Source organism: Zingiber officinale, chromosome 5A (genome assembly GCF_018446385.1).
Source record: "Zingiber officinale cultivar Zhangliang chromosome 5A, Zo_v1.1, whole genome shotgun sequence".
NCBI lineage: Eukaryota > Viridiplantae > Streptophyta > Magnoliopsida > Zingiberales > Zingiberaceae > Zingiber > Zingiber officinale.
The window spans coordinates 101,344,954-101,362,510 of NC_055994.1; the positions used below are offsets into that span (position 1 = coordinate 101,344,954).

The window sequence follows — 17,557 nt, forward strand, 5'->3', positions numbered from 1 at the left end:
TTTAGGATTATATTATAAAGTTGATTATTTTATTTAATTTAATTTTAAACTTATGTAATATAATATAATTTGGATTACAAAAAGTAATAAAGTTTTGTAATCTAGATTACAAAGTAAATATTATGTAATCCAATTACATTATGAGATTATCTTTTAATCAAAATTTAAATACCGAATATACCCTTAGTCCACAGCGATCGTCGTCCACCATCGTCGGCTGTCACCGCCCACCGCCGCCATCGATAGCTATCGCCGGCGGCCGATCGCTGCCCTACGGAGGAGACCAACGACGGCGATCGCTGATTGCCGCAAGCTCCGACAGAGGTGCGACAACCGTCGATAAAAGTCGTAGGATATTTTTTTATCATTTTATAATAATACGAATTACATTTCTTATAAAAAAATAATGAACACCAAATAAAAAAATATAATCACCCAAAAAATATAATCACCCTTGTAATCAAATATTACATACATTACATTATCAAACGTAATAATATAATCAAGATTACATTACATTACAAACTAAATTATATTACACCCAACCAAACTTAACCTAGGTGTTCAATTTTTCTCTTTGTAACAAATCAAATAAGCCATATAATTTATATTTTAGATGGACATAAATAAAGTCATTCCTCTAACTATTTCACTCCATTATATTACATTTGATTTTATTCACAATTTTTATTATTCCGTTCGTTTTCATTTATGCATATCAAATCCAAGATACATATGTTCGTAAAAAAAAAATATACAGTTTTTTATTCCATTATATTTCATTCATCCATATCAAAAGTATGGTTCTCTTCGCATCAATTGTTTTTAACTAAACACGATTGAGATACATATGTTCATATTTTTGGCAGATAATCCAACAAAGAGAATTCTCAAGACATACGTGATAATCGGCTTTCCAACACATGCAAAATTATTTATCACCCTAACCCTGCAAATCTTAACTTTGAACTCATAAACCTGAATAGTACTCGTTTAAACAAAGAACATCAGGGGATTTCCAATGTATCAACAAAACCTTCACGGCGATTTCACGCACAAAACAATAGATAACCATAATATTCTATTTTTTTGGTCAGGTACCATGTGATACTTATTAGAAAAGTTAATCCTCATCCATGCCGGGTTGTTGATCTCTCCTTGGCCCACCTGCTGGTTTCGACATTATTATCTGCACAATTGAGATTTTAATGCCAAAGATATGAGAAATTCGGGAAACCGAAAATGAATCACACATGTGGCTTCAACAGGAAGAATGATATGTGACTCACTTGATCAACACGGAGAACAGTACAGGCAGCATCAGCAGCATACTTAAGAGCAAAATATCTGCCACAATGTTCCAGGGAAGGAATGTAGTTAGGGAGACTGCAGTAGACAAAATTCCAAGAGAAAAGTGAAACCAAAAGCATCCATGTTCCATTTTCTTTTGTTGTCACTTTGCCGTGTGTAACACAAAGATTTCCTAAATATTTACAACCCCAATTTCGCTAAAGGTATCAAATCCAACATTTCTATAATCTCATCCAAGAGGAGTTATCTACTCTAAATTATCAAATGAATTTAGCATTTATCCATATATAAGACTCAAAACATACATCTATAACCTAAATTATGTAACAATTCTTCTATGTTTTCTGAAGTGAACTTGAGAGCCATTCATTGATGCAATATTACGGAAACTTCAAATTTATGTAATAAACAGAGTTATGAATGTGAGAACAGTCATGTTATCCAATTTCTCAAACTTACAAAACAATCTGTCCTCCGTATTTGCCTGTCCAAATATCTAAGAGAAATAAACAGCTGGGCTGATTTCAATTATGTATGAAGCATGCACAACTAGCTTAATCACTAAATTCACATTTCCAGGAATTTAACAAATCCTTTAGAAACTAATACTGCCATGCTCATTATATTAATTTCAAGAGCCTCTCTGCCTACCCTTCTTCACAACAGGAAACAAAACAAAAAGAAAGCAGCAGAAGCCATAGATGAATTACAATGATAGGATTAAACAACTGAATTAGCATGTGCAAAAAACCAACAAAAAAAAACAAAAAGATAGAAAAAGGAAGATGAGCCTTAAGTTTCAATTGCAAATATTTAATTTATTATGAAGCAGAGGAATTGGAAGATGGACTGACTTAGTCACATATATGTCCCAAATATTCATGGTTGAGACATCTTTGCAGACCCCTTCTTCTAGGTCGATGCCGACACATGAATTTCCACTAGCATGCTCAGCATACAAGGAAGAAATTATCTCCATTGCATTGAGTCCAGCATTTTCAGCAAGGATTTTAGGCACCATTTCAAAACTCTCAGCAAATTTTGCAATTGCATATTGATCCAAGCTGCAATTGTGAAACAAAGAAAGTAAAATTGGTTAAGTTGAATGTCTAAGGTAGATAGTTCCCAAAGTCCATTAGCAGTGTCAATTAACACCAATTGATGATTAAACAACAAAAACACACACTTGAATATATATATATAGGAATTAAAAAAACAAATAAGTCTTAGGGCATTCATCAAGTACTGACTCTAGATTGGTAATTACAAAATGAAGCATGGCACCTGTGATAAAGGACTAATTATAAATTACAGACACTGTAAAGTCCTGGTTAATATCTTGATCATTTAACTAGCTAAATTCATCATAATTTTTGTGTAGGACACAGATCTATAAGGCTGACTCCTACAAGACTATAAACTGATAAAAGCCGGAATTTCAGCATTGCTGGTCAAATTAATAACCTAGCCCTCCTACAACACTTCATACTGATAGCAGTAGAAATTTCAGTATCGTTGGGCTATTGACTCCCAATTTGCCAGTGTGTCCATCCTCGTATGTTTGTTTGTTTACACTCTAAAACAACTTCAAGCCTCCCTGGTTCTGCAATTCATAACAACCATCCAGCAAAAAGTTCAGTGTACAGCTCTCCCTTTTCTCTTATAGATAGGACTCTCAAAGGAACTCAGTTTTCCTGAACATGTTGAACCCAACTTCAAAATTCATTTGGATTGAAAAAACATACAAGATCTACTCAAAACAAACATATGCATGGTTAAAACAACCACAACATGTGTTAAATAATTAACCCAAACACTGAGTATCAGTCCTATAGGTCTAATATCATTTCTTCTACCTATGCATTAAACTACAAAAGTAACTTAATTTGATGTCCTTCCTACATATTTCAAGTCAGATGATACCAACAAGATACTAGAGTTACTTCTGACTACTAACAGTACTGGTTGGTACTGTCATATATTCATGAAATTAATTTATGGTAGTTTCACTCAATATGGGTGATGTGAATTTTTCTCAAAAGAGGACGGAGAAACCAAATTGGCACCACTGTACATATCTCACCCGTGACAACCTAGGACCAGCATTGCATTGAGCAATACAAATATATGTCTTGGCCTGTACCAAGTTTGACAAACTTGAAAGATTAGTACCCTCTACGCATAACAAATACTATCCTAAAAGAGACTTCTAATTATTGAGAAGCTAAACATAATACCAAAGAAGAGAGTAGAAATATCATTGTTGTTGGATCATTGATTAAGAAAGAGAATTATTGAGAAGTGAAACATAATACCAAAGAAGTGAAAATATAATTAATGTTGAATCAATCTGGTATTATGTTGAGCACAGAAGAACCTCCATCTCTGGTCCTTTCCTTAAATTGCCACTTCTCCTTATGTCTAGTTCTCCAATCTTCCTTTTGCTTTGCACTTGCACCAGTGGAGCCAGTGAAAACTTAAATAGAGAACATCATATTCTCAATTTTCTATTTCTGGCAAAGGTTCGAGATTTTGAGCTATCATTTTCATCTCTAGTGAGGACCTGAACAAAAAAGACATGTTCTCAGTTTGCTAGTTTTAGCAAAGGGTTGAGCTATTCTATCCATACTTAGGACACTCAAGTGCTTTCTTTCCTTCACTCTATTGCATGCATGGGAGTATTTATGCACCAACTTGAACCAGAGTATTTAAAGAGTATTAGGTTAATAGGTGTAGTGAGTTTAGTTCCACATTGGCATTTTTAAGTCAAGGTTTTATCAAGACATATACACTCATTTAATTGTTATTCCATGATGAATGTAATACAATAATTTTTCTATTCTAAAATTCTACAAGAATGTTATATTTTAGTTCCTTATGTATTTATTGGAATAAATAAATGACACAATAAACTAAATATACATTTCATGGATGATGTTGTAGGTAAGGTGCAACATGTTCCAAAATAAAAATTTCCCTGGAGAAAAGAAAAGGCTAGTTAGAGAAGCAGATCTGCTAAGTCGGTACATTTGTGTGTCAATATGAATCATACTTATCATAACCAGACAGAAATTTTCAGCATCAAAATGTTAATCCTTGCATTCATTAACACCAAAGTACCGTTACATTTCACCCCAATAAATCGGAACATGTTTCAACTCTTAGCATGAGACTATCTGATTGATAAAAAAATATCTCTCCATAACCCCATTTCTAGCAAATTGTAGTAAATTCCAATGCACAAAAAGAATAATAGCAAACAAAATTGAGACTAAAGTTTCAACGCCTATTCTAAGCTTAGAAGAGAGACAGGGAAGACTATATTTCAGGTCATTTTACTCCGAGAAAGGAAGGAGATGTGTACCAATCATCTATCTCACCTTATCTATGCAGGTAACATTCGACGAATGAAGCAACACTGAAGTAAAAAAAGAGGAAAGTGGGCACTTAACAATTTGCATTTTAAATTACTGTCATCTCCTTTTTTTTTAATCCTTAAAATCTAGCAACTTTTTTTTTTATTTCTTTTTTTTTTCTTAAGAAATGAGAAGGGACCCATTTGAACCTTGACTTGTGTCAGGACCAAAAGGAATTTAAATATCTCCACAATGGTATAATATTGTCCACTTTTGGCATAAGCCCTCATGGTTTTGATTTTACGCTCTACCCAAAAGGTCTTGTACCAATGGAGATATATTTCCCTTATAAACTCATGATCTTTTCCATGTATTTTCAATATAGGACTTTGTTTGCAACCTTGCAACCCAACAATCCCCCCCCCCCCCTTTTCAAATGAAGGATCACAGGCTTCCCACGTCTGATCCTTGACCCACCATGTCCTCTTGCCCCTCGATCCACTAGGACTTCCTTGCCTAGCCGCAACTAAGACTTCCTGCCTAGTGTATGGTCCTCTTGATCCGGACACGAGAGCCCTCACTTCCTTTGTTCGAGGTTAATATTCTGCTCACATAACTCAATTAGACCATAATTCTTGTGCACAGCGGTTAGACCTTCTAGCAGTCCAGACTCTGATACCAATTGTTAGGACCAAAAGAAATTTAGATATCTCCACAATGGTATAATATTGTCCACTTTAGACCTAAGCCCTCATGGTTTTATTTTTGAGCTCTACCCAAAAGGTCTTATACCAATGGAGATATCTTTCACTTATAAACTCATGATATTTTCCATGTGTTTTCAATGTAGGACTTTGTTTACAACCTTGCAAGCCAACAACTTGGTCTAGTTCTCTGATTGAGAGGAGGCACGACAGGATTTATGTAGGAGATTACAGGATTACAAGCTTCATGCCAACATCCTAGTCAAATTTTAAATATTGATATATGTGCCCCCATAGGTGTAGCCGAGTTGGTACTCGGGTGGTTGGGCAAGGGTCGATTTTGGAGATCGTTCCCAGGATTAAATGTCCTCCCACCTAAGAGGTTGCTCAGTACCGTGATTTACCGTCCTTCATCTCACTGTGAGGCCGGCAATGAGGGGCGCTCAGGGTGAGCGAAATCACCTTTTGCTTCATTTAAATCTTGATATATGCAGGTGGCAGGAAAAGGATAACATGACTTACTGGTTTCCAAGGGTAACAAGGGCCATAATATAGTTATGCACATAAGCAGCACTGAACATAGGGAAGAGTTGATTCATTGTCGAAGCCTTGTGGATGACATGAGTGGTGGAAAAGGGGAATCTAGAGCTCAACCTTCATCAAATTGGACAGCAGGTTCAGCATCTAGTATTGTGTTGTTCCATGTGTCAGTTGGCGGACGGAGAGAAATATTTCGCCCATGCAGACCATAACAGAACAAGATCTTAGACCGTGATTTTAATTGCTCTCAGATAAAGTCAAGAGATGAATTACACTAAACAAGGACACCATTAGACCTAATGTAAAATGCTTATTGTGAACTAAACTATTAACTACATACAACTATCAACCTTAGAGTAGACCTTACACAAGAAACTAAAACATCTAAACACAACATTTTTTATTCAATCACATAGTGACAGCTAAGGATGAAACTTTTTTTTCACTTAGCTCAACCAAAGCATGAAATAGCACTATAATTCCAAAATATCAGGGATGGATATTTGAAAGCATGCATATTGGAACAAGTTCTATGGCAGATAATATAAATACCCTGAGTCGGTGCCTCTTACAAGCCTAGGTACTGCCTATGCTCATTGTGAGCACATCAATAAAACAATATTCCATTTAGTCATCTAGTAATATTTTTCACCAAGTTCTTAACAATGGTTTCCTTACAATGGATCAAAACAAATGTGAGATATACATATGGTCTGATCAGATCCAATGAAGCCTTTCTAGAATCAAAAATATAAGACTTTTTTTTTATCTTAGACTATGATACTTAAATACACACAGATTAGTTGCAAGAGTTGAAAATCTGTGAGTCAAGAAGTCATGATTAAATCAGAAAGGAAAAATTACTCAGTTTCTTTCAATGCAAAATCCTTCAGCCTTCTGGCCAACTCTATCTCAGTTGCAGCAGCGCCAGGAAGAATGCGACTATCTCTGCACATTGCCTGATCAATGATGGAAACAATAAATAGAAAATTGTTCAGTCATGTGAAACATTCAGATACCTGTGACAGTAATCAGAGACCCTACTGTTAGACAACATATTCCAAGGATAACTTCATGGTGGCTCACCTTATAGGTATTAACACCATCATCAACAGCCCTCTCAAGGTCATCTAGTATACTATCAGTACTACCTCGTAGGACCACTGTAGAGACTGAGTTCCCACCTTGTTCATTCTTCACTAAGGTTACCTGTCCAAAAGAAAGTGAGCATGCAACTTAAGAAGCATGCGCCAAAAAAGAAAAAATAAACATAAATCAGTACAAAGAAAAAAAAAGAAAAATACCCGGGCACCACCAATTTCTTCCACGGAAATGGAATCAGCATATCCCAGTTCATCAGGATTTGGCTGGCTGAGTTTGAGCTGTGACAAAAAAATTTGTTAAATTATGAAGCCTTTTTTCCAAGAAAAGTGCACTCAAAATCAACTCACAAGCGCCACAGCACCAGTTGTCCGGCAAAATCTTCGCAGTTCGAACTTAGAGCTGATCTTTAGAACCATAAGTCTGAAATTTTAAAAGTAAAAAATTAAAGCAAAATTAGATTGTATCTATTGCATCATTATTTACCCATTTTTACATGGTTGTGGGAATAAGTTCATGTATGTGCTCAAAAAACACAACTTAAATCTATGCTTTGGTTTCGCATATCCAACTTGCAGGCCTCTTCTTCCAAGAAATCTCAAGGCTAAACCTAATTTATGTGAAAGTCTCATGTTCATTGAAAATCTTAGAAACAAATTCAGCATAGGTTTCTAAAGTCTGGTGGTATGCATAGGATATCAAATGCATATATGGCAATCCTTGGAAGATTTCTAGATAAAGGTACAATGTGACACAACCTAAAATATTACTGATAAGAAACTAAACAAAATATCTACATGGTAACTACGCTAGAAGGACAGGCCAAAATAATCATTTCAATATTGAATTAATAAAAACTTTGAAAAAACATAAACAATTTTACATTACGCATCAACTTCACATCCTAGTTCCCTCCATAACAAAATTCCCTCCAAGAAGACTAGTAAAAATCAACCAAATGTAAAACAAGAGGTACTGCTAGCGTTAAGGAAACAAACTAATTACTTGTAGCGTTCACAAAAGTGCAATGCCATATCTCCAACAGCTGCACCACTGACAACCACCTTTGCCCCAGAATCAACAACAGCTTTGACAAGCTCCTCAACTTTAGCTTCTTCAGTTTTAGCATAATTTTCTAGCTGCAAATTAAAGATTATTTGCATCACAATAGATATAAGCATATTATCCCCAGAGCACACATTGCTAGCACTAAAGCACATCCTCCAAGCAGTTTGATGCATAGAAGTCTAGAAATGTAATAGTGTCAATACTACTAGAATCTAAATATCACCAAAAATCCAACCAGTTGTCTCACCTCCACAGTTGAAGACAAATGATAAATTTCATAGGTTTCATTGAAGTAATATGGAGTAGTATACAGCAGGACATGAGCAAAGATCCTAAAACACGACTAATGCAATGGAAGATTTGAGTACAGAATGAAATAATTCACTGTTTAGAAGGTGATAGACAGCTCTTTTGCTGATGAAAGTAGGGGTGAGCAAAAGTTCGGTTAAACCGAATAAACCGACCAAACCAACCAAAATTAAAAGTTTGGTTCGGTTAATTCAGAAATTCATTTTTTTCCCTTCAAATATCGGTTATATCGGTTTAATCGGTTCGGTTTCGGTTTTGAAAATTGGAATTCGGTTAAACTGATATTATAAGTTGAACCCATGCAGCCCAATTGATTGGTGTCAGTTCCTTCACTGAGTATTGCGACAAACCCACATTCCCCAATCGATTGGGGAACGATTGGGGATGTCACAATCGATTGGGGACATTTCCCAATTGATTGGGGCTAGTTCCTTCATGATTCCTCGCGATAAACTAATTCCCAGTTGATTGGTGATGCCGGAATCGATTGCAATCGATTCCGGATTAAAAAATTCGATTATTTCGGTCAAAAGCCAAATTAACCGATGTTTTATTGATTGGTGATGCCGGAATTGATTGCAATAGATTCCGGATCAAAAAATTCGATTATTTCGGTCAAAAGCCAAATTAATCGATGTTTTATTGGTTCGGTCGGTTCGTTTTTTTTTTGAAAAATTTGGTCGGTTCAGTCGGCTCAAAACAAGTTCGGTTTGTTCAGTTATCGGTTTAATCGGTTCGGTTTTAACCGATTGCTCAACCCTAGATGCAAGGTTCATGTCCCCAAGTACAAATGCGCACGTGTACACACAAAAAAAACATTAGAGAAGTAATGATAATGGGCTTTAAGTTATAGTTTTGGACTTGGGAAGTGGGATGAGGTGGATTTGGCTAACTGATGTTGAGTTTTTTTTGTTAGTGAGTCTTGGCTGGCTTATTGGAATGTTCTGACATATTCATATATACAGAAATGAGAAATACCGTGAGCAAGTAAACAAATAAATATGATGCATATTGTGCAACAAACTCCAACCTGCAAATTATAAAAGTATTCAACCCTTTGTCTAATCCTCACAATTGGGAAATTGAATTGTACATTGGGCATAAATGAGTAACCATCCAAAAAATTCTAAAAACAATGAGTTATGACTGCATCATAAGGCCTATAATTTTTAAGTCAATCTATGTATCACTCCATATACTTGACCAAATTTGTGCAAAGAGAGTAGTTACACAAAGGAACCAGAATCAGTGCATCCCATGAATGTACCATCTATGTTGGTAGGCTTAGCAGATAGCGTGGTTGTCAAAATAAGTGCAAGCATCAAGACCATTTGGTTAAAGAAAATCTAAAGTATCAACCTATCAGATTTGTATGAATGGCAAAATAAGAAACTGTTAGAAAAATTAAATAATTTGATATAAAGATTACAATGATGTTCGATCATAATAAGATACCATATTGGCTTATGAAATAGCATAATAACACAATAAAAATAATAAACAATATAATTTATAAATTAAATTACTCATATTATCAACAATCACATACTGTTGTTATTCCATGTCAGTTGGATTTAATTGAAACGGGAGTTTTATAAGGGGCTAATAAAGAGTATTTGCTAAAATATATTATCATTTACTAAAAGACTTCTATAACAACTTAACCTATCAGCTCTTGTACTATATTTTATGCAAATGGTAGCATTATTTTATTTCCTGTAACTTTCATATCCCACTCAACATCTGTAATTTTTTTAATTAGCTGCAACATATTTAACTAACCTACATTAGCTATGGTGAACAAGAAAGTTACAAACTATCAGAAATTTCTTTAGACATAAACAGGAAAAAAAATCAAAACAATTAATCACACCCAAAACTTATTATACTGCCCAAACCAAAAATGAAAGAAGGAATAGAGAAAGAGCCATACACACATGAATTTTTAGGTAACAGATTTAGTACCTGTTCTGCAGTGTGAATAAGAACAGTTCCCTTTGTCTCAGTTGCTGACGTATCAATACCACCAGCGAATACAGCAATCTATCAAAAGGGAAGTGCATTAGCCATTAGATTATGAGTATAGACAAGCAAACAAATTGTCAAATAGAAAAAGAAGTAAGGATGGTGGTGAGTCTTAACATTTTTCAGAGAAATAAATCCTCTATATTCCATGGGCAGGAATTTCCCAAAAGATACCCACCCACAGGAAACACATGCATCTCAAAGTACAGTCTACTGTAGAATTCTTCCAACCAAATCATATGATCCCTATCTGATCCTCAACAGATCTGGGTTCATTTTACTATCTCAAATATGGAGGTACATGAATTTTTAACCAATTCAAAATACGGATCAGACCTAGGTTTACTATCCTCAATAGCTTTGTATTATGTTCCAGCTCTAACTTCAAGCAGCCAAATCTTTTTCCAATTAATAGGTTGTCCTTGAATTGCAAGTGCAATGCTGCAACACCCCCTTTCTTTTGAGGAGATGGCTCATCTCTCTTTCACTGTCGCTAGCCTTTCTTTCACAGGGAAAAATGACTATCCTAATTTTCCATTCTTGCTTTCCTCACTGTAGCATAATATACATGCCACTGCCTGAACTTAAATCCATTGTTTTTTTAGTTTTTATTTGTGAAATGACAGATTTTTGAGAAAAAGACTGTCAAGACTACTATCTACGTGAATGGTGAAAGATCTTTGACTCCATGGGAAAAATCTTAAGTTACTTTAACTAAACTACTGATAAATTCTGAAAACAGTTAGCATTATTATTTATTACAAGTGCAAATTTCACGATTTCATTGTTCAAAGGTGAAAACTTAGAGATCAATAATTAATATTTAAAGAAGACAATCACATTTGCAATTGTTTGAAGAAGAAGACTTTATACCATAAAATTGCTTTTGATTAGATGTATAATTCTTTAAAAAAATATGGAAAATTACTTGTATATCTGAATGCCATGCTGGCAAACTAACAAGTAGGAAGAGAACTTGTCTGCGTAGGAAAAAAATTGATTGCACGAAAGATTGTTTTCTTATACCAAATTTGTAAGATCCACAACACTACCAAGGAATGACTTGGTAAGATCAATTGTGAAATAGAAAGCCTGATACAATAACTATACTTCTTTCAAGGATAGACTAAATTCATGAAACCAGTTCTACCTGTTCAATCTAACATTTGCCTGGAATTTGATTTGATTCAATCCCAAACTGATTCTGTTCCCATGTGAGATGAATCACTGGGACTGTATCTGCTATGCAATCCTACAGTCCAGTACGTCACAGAAAACATTTCTGAAATAACCACCAACTTGGATGTAATCATCTGTTGACATGAAATACAAGGTCCAAGATCTTCCAATATGCCCTAATTAAATGTTTCTCTTGAATTGCTTCTAATGTTTGATGTGGGGCATTACTATGAAAGCTGTACATGGTAATATATTACGTTGGTTTAGTTAACTATAATAATACTGTATACATTTGTAAGTTTAGTTCTTGGAATGTAGCCCTACCACCAAACCGGATTTGGTGTGTCTCTCTATCCGTTATATTGCATATTGATATAGGAACTGATTTAGAGTTACTACTAGCATCTTCTCCCATCCGAATAAGATGAGCTAGCCTATAACTTGTTTGTTATAAGAATTTGAAACCAAAACAGATCAGTATGATTCTGTTTTCCCAACAACGAATTAGAGCAGGAACACAATCATGTGTTTTCGTAACACATTAATCCAAAATTCATAACAAGGACAACATTTTCATAAATTAATGGCAACTGATTAGGAGCTAACAATTTGAGTTCTAAATTTTCCAACTATACAACACTGGACCCTTTAGATTGCTTGTTCTTTGATCAATCCAATCATAAGGGTTGATGCGATAATCAGAGCAACCCTTCAAATAGCACACTCAAGCTTACTTAATGACAGTCAAAATATGTTTATATTAGTACTTGAAAGTTTTTATTATGGTGACATGGATACTTGGATTGCAACTTTGCAAGCACAATTTTTATTAAGGAATTTACTCTTTTTCTTTCTTTTTAAGTTTGTTTAGTCTATAAAAGTGAAATTATGTAAATTTTTTTAATTTAAAAAAAAATAAATATGAATTATCTTACTCTTTTTGTTTTAAGATGGATAGCTTCATGTCTCTTGAATAAACTGGTTTCCTTGTCAATTCTTTTTGAAGATGGATCCTTGGTAATTATCTCCCTTCCTCTCTTCTTATTGGATTCTTATAAAAAGAATGCTATTCTCTCACATGGTTTGGTTATCTAGTGTAGCATCAACTACTATCTTTTCAACAACTTTTCTTTCCTCGTCCTTAATTAATTTTGCATCATAGCCTAAGTTGGGATAGCTAGATGTCTTAGACCAACCCTATCCTTCCCACCAAAACGTGATTCGTGTGAGGTAGAGATGGAGAAACTAAGAAGGTAATTTAGCTTCTCCGAGAATGTCTTGCACATGTGGAAACCTTGGGACAGGTTGTTCATCATGTTTTGGAGCATGAATATCAAAGTGTTAAAGAAAGAGAAGGTAATCCATTTCACTATTCTAGAAATCAAGCATCAAGTGACAGTCACTTTTATAATCGAAATGCAAAACATCCTGGCTCAACTCAATTGAACTTCAATGATAATATATTCGTTTGGACATCCTTCTGTATTGCAATTAATTGCAGAACTAATGTTATATATATTATGGAAAGAAATAATCATGCAGAACTTCTGTATTGTAAATGGCGGTAGGCGGTGGCAAGCCTACTGCCTCGGCTACCGAGGCCGTGCGTAGACGGTTGAATTTTTTTACTATTTTTTATAATATAATATTATAAATAGTCATTATTATTATTATATTTACTTTTAATAAAATATATTAATTAAATATAAAAAATTTAATCTAAATATTCAAAAATAAAATAAAATAATATATATATATATATATATATATATATATATATATATATATATAATTAATAGGATAATTTTATTAGACTTTAATTAAGTCTATTTAAATTATCTCAATCATAGCTAGGAGTTGATTAAAATTATTAACCTAAAGTTTAATTAAACCACGCACCCTGTTTTGGTCAGGCGATGCATCCGGGCCCGTCGTGGGGCTCAGGTGACGCTTTCGGGCCCATCTTCAAGCACAAATGATGCATCCAGGGCACAACACATCCAGACTCGTCACAGGGCCGCAACGCGTTTGGACGCGTTGCTGTAGTGAAACAGCGGCAGCAGCAGTGGTTCCAGGCGCAACGATGGCAGAAGAAGGTGAGTTACCACCTAAAGCACCACCTTTGCCTGAGGCGATGCAGTTGACGCCTGGCGGGATGCCATTTAGAACACTGATAGTCACCCACAAGAAAGAATCATCATATGAAATCCAATATGTGCATATATATAAGTATGTTTGTTTGATACTTGAGAAACTGTATTGTATGGAATAGATACTTAGGTTCAGGACACAACTTATGTTAGAGAATTTTCACTTTTTCTTACTTCCTATGTTTCTAAGTTTGTCTATAATCTATAAAGGTCTCATTGTAAATAGGATAGTTCAAATGAATGAATTAACTTATTCTTTTGAAGATGTGTTTCTTCATGTTTCCTAAATAAGGTAGAGTCCTTCTCAATCCTTTTGAAGGTGGATTCTATATCCTTTTTTCTCTCTTCTTGATGATTCTTTCTCAATTCTTTTGGATTCCTTCATAGTTACCCCCCTTTCTCTCCTCTTGATGGATTTGTCCTAAGAAAAAAATTGTTCCCTTGATGTGATAGGGATACATAGTGTAACATCAACTATTTTCCTCCTTCCTCACCCATCCAACATCAACAACCATGACAGATTTTGAAAAGATAGTAATAACTTAATAAAAGAAACAGAAGAACATACAAGTCACCTAAAAGGATCAGTAAGGTGGGAAAAGATCACTAATATTCCAAAGTATATACACTTCCACTGGTTATTTTTGTTGCAACACATTAGGATAGTAACTCTTTGTCGAGTTTGGGTCTACACCAGCACAGCCATCTAAAATGTCAAATTTCAACACCAATAAGAAAGCACATCTAAGAACCATTATAGATAGTACCTTTGCTTTCTCAACCCGCTTAATTGTACCAACAGTGTCACCCTTCAAGACCATACCACGTACAACTAATGAATTGTGCAAACCACCTCCAAGTAGTTTGGCAACTCGAACATTGTCAACATTAAAGTTTGCTGGATTCTTTGGGCAAACTTGGATGCACGCCTGCATGTGATAGCACAGTAAACCAATTGTCAGAACAAAACCAATAATTGAATGGGTGAAGCACTGAAATCCTCACATCAGCAATGAGAGGGCATAGAACATCTTCTTGTCCAAATTGCTTGCTTGCAACAGAAGCTCTCATTCTGTTAAAGACTTCATCTTTATTCCTAACATCCATGGTTTCTGATCCTTTCTCCACCAGTTCATCCAAAATTGCAACTGTCTAATCATAAAGATGAGAGAAGTATAAATTAAGCTGGCCTTAAATCTGTGCATTTAAAACTAAACAGTGTTTAGTTCAAGACAGAAATAACCTTATTTACGGCTTTTGTATAACCGCTTATTATGTCACTAGGGTGCAAACCCATCCTAATCAGTTCCTCTGCATTCTGAAGAAGCTCTCCTGCAAATGATATGGTTAGATTAGCTCCATCACCAATCTCCTCCTGTTGGGCCTTTCCAGCTAGCACCAAAATTTTTGCAGCTGGATGCTGCACCTCAAGCTCATCCACTATAGTGGCAGCATCATTTGTCACAAAAAGCTTATCCAGATGGTTGATAACCATTTTGTTCATACCTAACAAGTACCATAATCAAAAGAGCATTAGCTGAACTCGGATAAGAAATCAAAGTTATGTGAAGTTCAATCATATTATAGCCTTCGTGAATGAGATCAACAATTCGTAATCCCAAAAACGAACAAAAAAGAAAGCTAAACATCTATATACAGTTTGTAATGTGACAAGTTAACTTAAGAGGACGAAAAAGGCAAGGATGTAAGGCCAAACAGATGCGCACGGCCTATTTGGCATCTTCATGAACCAGAATGGAACCCCAAGGCAATTTATCTATCTAAGATAATTCAATAAGAAGCAGTTCACCTACAAAATGACCACTTGGATATGATTTTGAGACTGAAACAACAATGCGTAACCGACATTCTTATAGATAACTGGGGTTAATAAATGAGATCGGCACTTTGAGCTCAAAAGAAAGATCTTTGGATAGACAAACCGTTGGGGCCGAGCGAGGTGCGTGTAATGTCAGAGAGCTGCTTGCATGCGTCGATGTTCTTGAGCACGGCCTCATCGAGACCAGAGAGGTGCTTGTGCCCTTCCTTGAGCATCGCTTGAATGCCATAAGCCGGCAACCCGAACGACATCTCGCCAAACCCTGGACGAACGACGAGAGACAACCAAGAAGAAAGGAGAAGAAGCGAGAACGAGTCGAGATCTCGGCCTCGAAGCCTCTAGAAGAAAAGGAGACGATCCAACTGAAACCTTTCAGCAAAACCACCCAAAACCCTAGGTTCACTTGAACCGCACGGCCGACGCGAGCGTGCGTTGCACGTGTGGGTAAAGTCGACCAAGCGACTCGACTCGAGTCAAGCCACTATTTTAGTCACTAAAGCAAAGCTCCACACAAATATCATCTTAGTTATTTTTTAAGACAGTCTCAGTCTTAATCGAACGGTTCTAAATCGAATCATATCTCATTAATGGCAAATATTACTAGCGTACCAACTGAAACCTTTCATTAATGCTAATTGAATTAAATAGTTAATCCTGAAGATATCTTTTCTAAACGTTCTGTGAGTATTGCTCTAATGAGTTTGTACATTCTTCATTTATCCTTCCATTCACAAGTTGGAGATTGGATCAGAACTAAATGGCTATCAAAGCACAATTCAAAGCTCAGCATTCGTCAGTCTGAGCCAGCTTATGATGCATGTACATTCCCAGTGCTCCCGCAACGATCACAGCGCCGGCCAGAGTCATCGCAAGCTGCTTGACTTCATACAGCTCGAAGTCCAACCTCCCAACCTTAAGCTTCCAATCGCCGAGCCTAAGCTCAGGCATCGCGCGAGCCGGCGCATCGAGTCCTCTCTTCCCCGGCTCCGTTGTGTCGCCAAATTTATCTTTCTCATACTTTTCCTCTTTCGGAGGGGACTTGAAGGACAGTTTCGGCAGCGAAAGGCAAAGAACTCCGTCGTTGAACTTCGCGCCGACGCCTCGTATGTTGCAACAGTCGGGGACGCTGAATTCCTTGTGTAAGCGGCTCCAGCGGTTGCCGTCGGCGAGGGGGCGCTCGCCGATGATCACTACTTTTCTGCTCGGTCTCTTCACTTGGACCCTGAGTTGTTCTTTGGCGAAGCCTGCAGTGTGAGTTTTTCATGAAATATTAATAATCATCCACAGGAATGAATAATAATCCCTCTTGCCAAAAAAAAAAACAAAACAAATATACCCGTGAGATTAATGATGAATAATTCTTCGTCGTCTTTTTGAACAAGCTCATGGGGCGGAGTGAAATCATCATAAACACGGCGACGAGCAGCAGGTCTCTGCCTGAAATCCATCTTGATGAATGATGCAGTCAGAGGACTCGCTGCGATGTAACGCAGGTTGGGAATGGGATCATTCCAAGTCCACAGGGCATCCGTTTGGGTTCCCTTGAAACAGGGGAAAGGGAGGATTCCTGGTTTGGCATGCACTCTTCCATTAGCTTCACCTCCATGCTTGGACTGTGATGTTTCAGGAGATGACAACGCGATCATTTACCGTTCACGATGGAATCAAACAACAATATAAACTTTCATTTCAAAGTCAACCAAACATTGTTCATTGTTTTGGTAAAGAATACTTTTATCATTACATAGCGGTACCCTTCTCTATGACAAAACAATGGAATAAGTCTTTGAATTCTTCTTGTAAAATCGAAATCACAGAGGTGCACCAGAAATTCATCTTGAGAACATAGCTAGACATTTTTGTGAGTTTGTACTCTGGAGCTGTGTGACCAGCACCCTACAATAAGCTGTTAACAGCAAGTTTAGCACGACCAACAAGGCGCCAACTCCCGCCGCCAGACAACAAGTTGCTATC

The 17,557-nt window shown here is 36.2% G+C and overlaps 2 protein-coding genes across 3 annotated transcripts; both read right to left on the reverse strand.

Annotated features, from left to right (window-relative positions):
• Positions 1-934: 934 nt before the first annotated feature.
• LOC121981250 (T-complex protein 1 subunit theta-like) lies at positions 935-15,954 on the reverse strand. 2 transcript variants are annotated; one of them, XM_042533678.1, is made up of 13 exons: positions 15,687-15,954; positions 14,987-15,249; positions 14,749-14,895; positions 14,511-14,672; positions 10,355-10,432; positions 8,018-8,151; positions 7,363-7,435; positions 7,216-7,293; positions 6,998-7,120; positions 6,776-6,870; positions 2,166-2,375; positions 1,290-1,347; positions 935-1,189 (listed from the first exon to the last, which is right to left on the reverse strand). In XM_042533678.1, exons 1-13 carry the CDS (start codon positions 15,832-15,834, stop codon positions 1,124-1,126), a joined length of 1,635 nt encoding a protein of 544 aa, XP_042389612.1. In that variant the 5' UTR covers positions 15,835-15,954; the 3' UTR covers positions 935-1,123. The 2 variants fall into 2 exon arrangements, with proteins under 2 accessions (XP_042389612.1, XP_042389613.1); XM_042533679.1 differs by lacking the exons at positions 935-1,189; positions 1,290-1,347; positions 2,166-2,375 and adding an exon at positions 3,591-3,874.
• A 261-nt stretch (positions 15,955-16,215) lies between these two features.
• LOC121983074 lies at positions 16,216-17,135 on the reverse strand. The gene is made up of 2 exons (XM_042536053.1): positions 16,920-17,135; positions 16,216-16,827 (listed from the first exon to the last, which is right to left on the reverse strand). The coding sequence occupies exons 1-2, from the start codon at positions 17,029-17,031 to the stop codon at positions 16,367-16,369; spliced, it is 573 nt and encodes a 190-aa protein (XP_042391987.1). The 5' UTR covers positions 17,032-17,135; the 3' UTR covers positions 16,216-16,366.
• Positions 17,136-17,557: the final 422 nt, after the last annotated feature.